Source organism: Penaeus vannamei, chromosome 21 (assembly GCF_042767895.1).
Source record: "Penaeus vannamei isolate JL-2024 chromosome 21, ASM4276789v1, whole genome shotgun sequence".
Taxonomy (NCBI): Eukaryota; Metazoa; Arthropoda; class Malacostraca; order Decapoda; family Penaeidae; genus Penaeus; species Penaeus vannamei.
The window spans coordinates 8,155,597-8,165,596 of record NC_091569.1 but is presented as its reverse complement, the minus strand read 5'-3'; the positions used below and the strand labels follow the sequence as shown (position 1 = coordinate 8,165,596).

At 37.7% G+C, this 10,000-nt stretch overlaps 1 protein-coding gene across 9 annotated transcripts in view; it reads left to right on the top strand.

Annotated features, from left to right (window-relative positions):
- The window catches only part of LOC113809995 (WD repeat-containing protein 44), a 42,671-nt gene that overhangs the window by 10,058 nt on the left and 22,613 nt on the right, over positions 1-10,000 (top strand). For 3 of the 9 annotated variants that reach the window (XM_070135841.1, XM_027361681.2, XM_070135840.1), the window contains exons 4-12: positions 225-383; positions 1,262-1,504; positions 1,772-1,925; positions 6,374-6,493; positions 6,947-7,365; positions 7,622-7,756; positions 7,876-8,083; positions 8,370-8,470; positions 8,828-8,878. In XM_070135841.1, the coding sequence (XP_069991942.1) occupies positions 225-383; positions 1,262-1,504; positions 1,772-1,925; positions 6,374-6,493; positions 6,947-7,365; positions 7,622-7,756; positions 7,876-8,083; positions 8,370-8,470; positions 8,828-8,878 (1,590 nt within the window). The remainder of the gene's footprint in view (positions 1-224; positions 384-1,261; positions 1,505-1,771; positions 1,926-6,373; positions 6,494-6,946; positions 7,366-7,621; positions 7,757-7,875; positions 8,084-8,369; positions 8,471-8,827; positions 8,879-10,000) is intronic. The other 6 variants (XM_070135843.1, XM_027361684.2, XM_070135842.1 and 3 more) reach the window with 3 other exon arrangements.

The window sequence follows — 10,000 nt, the reverse complement described above, 5'->3', positions numbered from 1 at the left end:
ATAGTGATGATTGACTTTAGTGATTTATTTGTGAAAGAGCTAAGTCAAGGAGTATAATCACAGAAGTTGACATAGTTTAGATAGTTGTGACGTACAGATATGTAAATCTTACCACGTTCTAAATTTTGGAGATTGTATAATTGATTTTATTGGTAGGTATCTTTACTGAAACTGAGTATTACCCATTATAATTTACTATTGATTTTATGATTTATTTTTTCCAGTCTGCAAAAGATCTGAGGAGTGGAGAACAGGCCAAAATAGAGATTTCTCCAGGAGGTCTAGAAAAAGAAGAAAGAATTAGTCTGAGTGGCCTTAGTGCAGGCAAGCGTGATGTTGAGGAGTCCAGCAGTGCATGTAGTGGGTCACTTCTAGGAAATTTGGTGAGTTGATATATACTACTTAAAGAATCTGGGGAATAGAAGAGGAATGTGAAGAGTTAACATATGACAAGGGATTCTTTTCCTCAACTCATATCTTATGCTTTAGGAAGAATTAACAAATATTAGGTAAATTATATGATTTTTTTTAATGTTGTTATAAATACCTATTCTCTGTGGATAATCTGACACTGACTGATGCAGATGAGTACTGTTTAACCTTCATTACCTCCACTGCCAGTAGTGATTTGATGTAGTGGTTCCAACCCTTTTTTAGATTTACTTTCTGTGTTTATGTTTTTACAGAACAGCTGTATTACTCTGATTTTGAATTTTCATCTCTTTAAAGTACACATTACAATGCAAGGCTCAGGGCCAGTCTCTGGCACCTACTGTGGCTAATTGATAAACCAACAGGACATAAACAGGCATTTTTTATATATCTTTGAGCACTGAATAATGGTTACTAACCACATACTATGAGTTGACTGTCTTGTCAGATGAACAAACAGTAACTGGGCGTTTAGTTATCATATTTGGTTTAAGAGAGTGTGAGCAAGGGCAGAGAAAGTAGGGATGATAAAATGATGTTGAAGAGTGAAGCTACTGTATATGGAAATTTATATATATTTTGAAATAGACCTGAGATAAGATATTGTGAACCATAGTTCTGTCTTGGCAAGTGGACTTGTTCTTATTTTCCTGTTGGTCCACCTCAAGACTGATGTAAATCATTCATTCTTATTGATTCTTTCATACTTGCATATGGTAATTCTTTGAAAAGTATTAAGTAAATCAGTAGGATAATAATGAAGTTTTAACAACTTATGTTTTGGTAATGGGTTTTCATCTATTTATCAAATTCAACTCTTGTCATAAAGGGCGATGATGATGATGATGAAGCTGCCCCAAGAGTTCGTTCTGGTGGGAGAAGACGGACTCGGCACCGGGAGGTTCGGAAGCAGATGCAGACGGAGGATGATGACCCTCCCTTTCTCCCATCCCCAGCCGGGAGCCAGTCCTCATCCCTGGAAGGAATTTATCCCCAAGGGAGAACCTCCCATCCCTTTAGAGTTGTAGAGCATGACACTGCAAGTGTTTACAGCTCAGTATCTTTAGGAAAGGTTAGTTCATATTGTTTTTCCTAAAGCTAGATGTTTATATTTAGATTATGCATATCCTTGACCCTATCAATATTTTTGAATATAAGGGTTCTTTTTTATAGGAATTCTCCAGCTACATTAATGAAAGGATATGAGAGGCTCTGTAGTCCCAAGAAATGGTTCTCTGATTGATATTCATTAGTATAGTAACAAGTACATCAGAAATAGATTTATTATCTGTCACTCTGAACTCAATCATTGGTCTTGAACATGATTCCTCTATTTTAGGTTGGGAAGATCCCATCAGGGACAGATGGGCACACTATACGAGAAAGCCATGTAGGGCCGGAAATTGAGGCACTCTCAGAAGACAAGGTGTTAGAACAGCCTCTAGCAGACCCACCTAAGGATGTGTTATTGCCAGGAAATATGATAAGTCCAGGTATGTCTAGGTTGTGAGATTTTGTTTAAAATGTGCATTATACTTTGTAAGTAATTTTTATGTTATTCATCCTAGTTGCCAGCCTGTAAGATGCATCTCTGTTCTGTGACTTTTTAGAGAACAAGATCTGCACAGAGTAAATTCTCAGAAAACAAAAATACTAGGAGTATTTGCCAGTATTTCTTGTGTACCCTTCATAACATTGGATAATGTCCAATAATACCTTGGTGAAGCAGGCCCATTTGCTGGTTGGCAGTCACCCGTGCTGTGTGTGGTTGAGTCTACTATATGTTGCGTGTGCTAAACAGTTGTTTGCTTGATTATCCTTGATGTGCTCATTGAAGAGATACAGCGCCATAAACACCCTATGTTTAAATTGAAAACTGTTTATGGTAATAGCACTCGGATCACCATGAGATCTTGCATGTGGTAACTGTAATTGTCATAGTGGTAATGAAATGGTGATCAGATGAATTTAATTTCAGATTGACCTTTTCTGTAAGCTGTAAAAAATAACCTAAAATCTAAAATTAAAGTGTGTCTCCTGTCTCATGTCATTTTTTTGTTGTTGTTGTGTACTCCATGCAAAAGGTAGCTGGTATTTGAGATTTGTTTTGAATTGCTTTCTGTGTGATTTGATGTGTTAACCCAGTGACACTGGGTTGGCTTGTTCGCACATGCTATTCCCACTGTGATTTTAGTTTATCTTAACCACTTGCTGCCTAGGATGGCATGTGCATACATGCCATTGCCCACTGTGTGTTTAATTTAGTAATTGATTTTACATATAGATGGCTCCACAAGTACTAAATCAGAAATGAGCAATTTACGAGAACTACCTGTCTCATCTTTTTACGCTTTTCCTAGATTTTCGATTATATTTTCTAGTATTTAATACTGCTCTTAGTAATGTCAATAACAATATAAGAATTATAATGTTTATAACAAAAATAGCAGTGTCAATATTGATAGCATTAGTAAAAAAAAGTTTTTTCATGCTATTTCAAGGAAATGTGAGGTCGCAAGATCTACTAATTGACTCCTTTCTAGGTAAGCACTGGCAGAGCCATCTATGTAAAGAAAGATATAACAAAACAATACTAAAGTGAAGGCAACATTTCCCCATCGACATTGGGGTAATTTTGAGTATACATAGACAACTCTAGAAATGCTCAATAAACAAGGACTCAATTACTAGTCCTACATGCTCTCACCTATTAACCCCTTTCTTTGATTTAAAAGAATAGATATATATTTTTGCTGCAATTACTACTGTTAATAGCATTAGGATAGGCATAAAGTTAGTAATGATAATACTGATGATAATAATGTTATGAGGGGTTTTGGAGAAATACAAGGAATGACAAAATCAGATGTGTTCAGTTAAGCCTACTAATTGAATCCTTGGTGACTAAGCATTAGTGGAACCATCTGTGTGTAAATAAAATTCTCAAAACAAAACTACAGTGGATAGTTTAAGTACCCATTGGCAGTGGGCAACACAGTTTCTGAGGTAGATAACTTTAGAAATTTTGGTTATGTTTGTAAGGGGAGAGAGTTATACTTAAATAAACCATTTTTTAGTCTCCAAAACCTGTTCAAGAAGCTTGAGATAATTTTGTTTGATGTAAACTACTTGTGCTAATATTAATTGTGATTGGTGGACTACAGCTCACAGCAGTTTACTCCATCATCAAGTAGTAATCCTTTTGTTTTTAGCACCACAGTCCATCAAGGCCTATTAGATGCTAAATGATGTTTGTTCATAAAGGCAGGCAAATATGATATGTTTTTCTGGTCCCTTGAGGTCTGGTATAAAGGTTGTAGCAATCAGGTAAGATAGATTGGCCAGTGAGATCACCTGAGTTGACTGCATGCAGTCAGGACAATTGCACAGCACATCCAAGTGTTAGGAAAGACATAGATGAAAGGAAATCCAAGACAGATCTCAGCTGTTCCCCTGCCCCACCCATTAGCTCCTCTGTAAAAGTAGATGGGCTATAAATTATTATCTGAGACTAGATAAATTAGATATTCTCTGTCATTTCTGAGGGGAGATGTTGTGCTTTTATTTTATGTCAGATTTACTGCACACATTGCTCTCCATTGCTCCCAGTGATATTCACAGTCAGTATCATTTGTCCAGGTTATTCTGCATATGTTCCTTTCCAGAGTAGAGTAATCTGTTACTCCCTCATGTGTTTATTGTTTCTCTTATGATGTATTTATTCCTGTCAACCCCCTCCCATCCCCCTTCTTGCATGTTTTCAGTACTGCCTTTGTGTGGGGACAGTAGGATGTAAGCCCTCTGCTATAACTGGGGAATGGTAGCCAGAGCACAGGTTGTGCAACTGACTATTTTTAAAGGAAGGAAGATTGGTTTTCTCTCCCTCTCTAATGTTCAACTTCCTCTGTCAATCTTTATCTAGGAATGGGGGAGAGGAAATCAGTTTCTGTGCCTTTTTTACAGACATCTCTTGTTTGTCCCATGCAGCACCCATGGGGATTCCCCCTAATATTATTTTTGCTGAATGAGGGACTTGATAACAGCTATCTCTTAGGCAGAGTAGTTTATACCAGACCACAACTGTGATGGACAAACCTACAACTCTACCATGCTAGTCAGTAAATCCCAACTTTTGATAGACTGACCTATGATTAATCTGCTGCTAGCAAATTGCCAAACTATGGCATATCCCTTATTATGGTAACAAGGGCTATATCTTCTATATGCCAATGCAGTGCTCTGCAAGCCTGTTGGTCATGGCTACTTTTGGTAGCAAGGCCCTCAACAATGCCATACTGTTGCTGTAGTACTCCACATCTCACCCCTTCTGGACTCAAAGCCAAGTGGCACATTGCACTCCCTCACCTTCAGAATGTGTCATCTTTTGTGGCTGACAGCTCACTCACCATGGGGTTCTGTGGCAGGTTCTACTTAACTTCTTGATCACATGGTATCTCTTTGAGCCTTCTCATGGACTCATCACCAAAGGTTTTAAGTGAGATCTCTGTTACCTTGGCAAGATCTAGAGTAGTGTACTCACCTATGTTGTAACTTATACACCCTACTCTTGGTTTTGTTAACATATTTGACATTCTGTCTCTGTATTATGGCATTTTGGACTGCTAGTGGTTAGAGTAGTGGAGCAGATGTTTTGCAGGACCACCTAGTCCTCATGTTAACCATTAACCGACGGGTGGCATGCACGTACATGTCATGGCTGTTGTGGACCGAAAAACTGATGGCAACGTATCATGCCCATTCCCACACCATTGGCTAGTCGGACAGAGTTTGTTTTTCTCTGATAGTAGCAGCTTCATTTACATAGTAAAGATTTTAGGTAATAGCACCTTTAAGGAAGGTAAACCTTTAAAATTACAATATTTTTATAGATTACTGCAAAATAAAAGCTTTTAAGTGCCAAATGTTGCTCACAAACTACTGAACTAGCTGGGCACAAACTGGGGAATCTGCCAATGCACTAACAATCCCATTATTACATCCACTTGCCAAACATTTTTACCCATTGGCATTGGGTTTAGTGCAAGGGAAGACTTATGATGGCTATTTCACATGGTGATTTCCATTATAATCGAGACAACAACTACTTTCATATTCCCACACCAATGTCTTTCATTTAGGTTGCATTTCAAAGTACATTTCAAGGCAAAATGAATGGTTATGCGGTTCTAATATCAGTAAATACAAATGCAATAAAATCTGTGAAGATTATTTTGCATTTAGAAAATCAAAAATGTTAATTTTTCTGCTTTATTTGCTGAATAAAAAGATAAAGCAGTAATTAAAATTGATCCTCAGATAAGCTGGATTTTCAGTGCAAGCACATAGAGATTGATAAACATACACACACATTTTAATATTTGCCAGGTGGTGTTACAGATGCAGTGTAGATTTGTTTATGAGCTTTTCCCAATATAGATACTTCATGCCGGGGGAAAATAGGAGAAATGGGCCACAGTATTCAGCATGCTTACCACTTTTCCAGCTCGTACCCTCTGACTCATTCTCCTTCATGCACCACTAATCTCACATGCTCTGCTGAAGGTTGTGCATAACATGTGTTTACAGCAAGGGTATGTATGATTAGAGGGGGCCTATGCAGCATCCTTCACAAGCTCACATCACTGCAACCTTCACATCCCTGTGCTGCTTTTCACAGCACCTACAGCCCAGGAAAAAAATATGAATCCCTGTAAGGGTTTTGATTGTTAATTTGTGCTAGTGTTGCACATCGACACTTTCTCTTAGGAAGTGACTGGCATTGATATGCAAATTGCACTAATTTGGAAATAGTTTAGAGCAATTTTTGTGCATATATAATCTGCAATGATGTCAGAATGCATTTCTGAAAGAAATGTAAAAACATTTTTCCATTGACTTACCTTTGAAGCACCCCCTTAAAGAAATAATATATGGACCATAGCATGTGAAGGGAGAATGAACCAGCAAACCAGACGACGGAGGTCAAACCAACTCTACTACCCCCATTGTTTCCTTCCGCAACAACTGTCAAGAGAGCAAGTCCAACTAATCCATTACAAAGGCAGGTTGGAAAACAAACAATGAGCGGATTAAGTCAAGCAGTAAAGAGCCAGAGCTATTCACTAAGATATCTAATCAGGCTATCATACCTGATGGCTAAAGCCTTCACCACAGATCTCAAAGAACCTCCCCTCAAAACTTGATTATATACGTATACCCTGAAATAACTTCCAAGAGGTGAACAGAGGTAGAGCATATGAAAGATTAGATTAATTTTATCTTTTCCAGGTACATATATGATCAGTTAGGCTAAGATTGTATTAGGATGGCCAATATAGCAGACAGACCATAGGGTCAATGCAGTTAGTGCTGTATTTTTAGTATGTATTATTTCAATATGAAAATGGAAAATTAGGTTTATTACACATAGTAATTGATGATATGTTGAAAGATAATTTTATAAGGTAAGACACAAAGTGTATGTAAAGTAACATCAATGTAACTATCTCCACAGAACCAGATTTGGTAGCAAGCACAAAAAGCAGTTCAGGAAGCGACAAGTCCAATAGTCTTCCTCGTACTGCGCAGGAAACCCCTCCAGCAGGTACTCTGGGTGAGCCAGCCCCCTCGCCCCTTCACCTGCCTCATGCTGAACCCCCAAGAGAAGAACAAGCTCCAGAATTACCATCTTCTCCGGCAGTTGTCCCTGTTCCGCCCTCTCAGAATGGGGAGCAGGTCCAGGTGGTAGATCCATGTGCAGTTACCCAGGCTGTCCCGTTGGCACCAATTGTTTCTCAAGAGGTGCCCCAGGTCATGTGTCCACCTCCAGCTCCTGCTTCTGCTGCTGCTCCTCCAGCTCCTGCTCCTGCTGCCAGCACTGTACCTGTAGCCCCTCCAAGGAGACGACGCAGGAATCGGTTGAACACAGATGATGTTAGTATTTTTCTTCTTTTGTGTCTGAGGGGTGGGAGGGCATAAGTGTGTATGTGGGTATTTATGTATCTATTGAAAGATACATTTTATTCTATCTTATTGAAAAATTTGACAGTATGGAGAATGTAATTCTATATACAGTTAAACTTCTACTAGAATGGAATTAAAGATCGGGTATTATTCATAGAATGTATTTCTGTTTATAGTTAAAATTCTACTAGAATGAAATTAAAGACTAGATTTTTTCTCCTTTTAGGATACAGCAAGTCTGGCAAGTGTTTCATCATTACCTTCACCAGCCCTCACTCTCACAACAGTTGATGCCATTAGCATTGGTCAGTCTTTAGATCTTCGTCAAGCCGTCCGGGGAGATTATTTGGTGAAGCCTCAGGTGTGTATTCCTTTTTTTTAAGATTAAACTTGATTTTCAGATATATTTATCTCAGTGGCATGTATTGATTTTTCATGGTTTATGTTGAATATGGTAAGAATAAGTATTTGGTATTTTAGGATTCAGAAAATGCCAAAGCAGTGGGACCAAGTGCAGAGGAGATAGCCAGAATAGAAGCAGAGGACACGACCAGCCAAGCATCCACTCCTGAGGTGTCCAGAGCCCCGAGTCGACTTGCTAACACAGGGCAACAACCAACCTCATCAGAAGGAACACCAGATACCCCTGGCACCCCAGGCTCCCTGCCTCCTGATACTCCTACATCAGGTATGAGTTGTTTGTATTTAGGAATTTTTAGTTTTCAGGCCAAACAAAGGTCATAGATTCCATATACTTATAAATGGCTGATGTAGAAGAAATGAGTTTCTGGTAGCCATTATGAAAGATTAGAGAAAGATATAGAGTATAGCTTGAATATATTTATAAATACATTGTCTTAGTTATAATGTAAATTTACAAATAGTGAATAATCACTTTTTAGTATTACGACTGCTTTGCACGCATTTGTAATTTTTTAGACACTATGAATAAAATTATTGCCCCAATACTACAGATGCTGCAGCTAGTCCAGCTTCTAGTAGTGATGGACAGAAGAAGCAGTTGAATTTGATGGTTCGAACACGCTCAGATTCTGGGAAGGAGCTCTCAGATGCGGTAAGTTGCATGGTACTGTCTCTATTGGCAGCTCTCTAGATGTAGCTATCTTCATAGATGTCAGTGGATGGATGGATTAATGCAAACTGTATGGAGTGAATAGTGAAGTAAGAGGTTGGACTCTGCTCTGTCCTATGCTTCATTTCTACAAGATATTTTTTTTCATTGCTGAGTTAACATTGTGTCCTCCTTTTCTTACAATAACATTTACAGTTCACAAAATATGAAATATGTATTAAGAATTGTTAATACAGTATTTGGTATTTTGTGAATGAACTGCTGCTTAGTTGTGTGAGTGGTGCAAAAATCTTTTGTTTATAATTCTTAGTCTAAAACTCACATCTCCTCTCTTTGAAGGAATGGTTTTTGCAGTCTCCTGTTGACTTTGATGCCTTCATGAGTGACAAAGTGAGTTTGTTTGGCATTTTAAGTCGGTTTGGTTTTAGCATTGTTTTATTTGTGGAACCTTTAGTCTACTTTCATTCTTCTGTATCCTAATTTTGCTGTAGTGACACTGCACTTGTGTTTTAACCTTAGATTGTAAGTTTTCTTGGTAGCAGGATGCAATAGATGTGCAATTTCTGTGGTGTTTGAAGGTTTGGATTGATGCTCAAGTATGTGTGTCACTTCTTGTTGTAAATTTCATCTTTTGTGTGGGTTACAATACTGAAACCAGGAGAGGTTCATGTGATCACGCAGTCTCAGAATACAAACAGCACTTACCTACCCTGGAAATGTGTGCGTGTTTTTTTATATATTTTTTTTAACACTGTTGAAACCTCTTAATTGATCTATGTGTCCTTATATCATATTATGTTCATATATACATACATCCTTTTTTTTATGGGAGGAAATTTTGTAAGTAATATATTCTGTACATTGCAGATGATTTATAGATGTTTAATATTTTTACATAACTACCAGTGAAATGCCTTTTTATAATGTTGCTTTGGTGATTTATGTGTCCCTGCAGAAAAGTATTTTTTTTTTAGAAAAGCAATGGTAATTATATAATTATAAAGTAATTATATGTTCTTTAATAGCAGTGTAATATTTTTTCAAAATTTTAGCATGTATTTTAGGAAATTCACGGCACATATGTTTACTTGTCATTGGTGACTGGTTGTTCTACCTGATACCTTCATGCATCACATTATTCTAGAATAGAATAGCTGAATATCTGAAAGTTATTGCACAGACGGGTGCAAGGTCATGAATATGGTGAAGTGAATGGGTTATTCTCCAGCTTGATTTCTAAACTCTTCAAATTTGCTTTTGTGAAAAAATAGCAAGTAATATATTTATTAATATCTTAAGGTAGGAAGAAATGGTAACCAGTCTAAGATAACTTTGAATTAAGCCCTTGGATACGGGTGCTTTGCTGACCACACTTTTCCCAAAAATCAGAGCATTAAGCTTACGTGAGTGGCCACTCTTACGGGTGTAGGGCTTGTAAGCTGGACTCACAATAAAAACTCACGGGAGGTGTCAAGACTCCTTACCTCCCCTTTGTTTTGTTATTATCTCTTT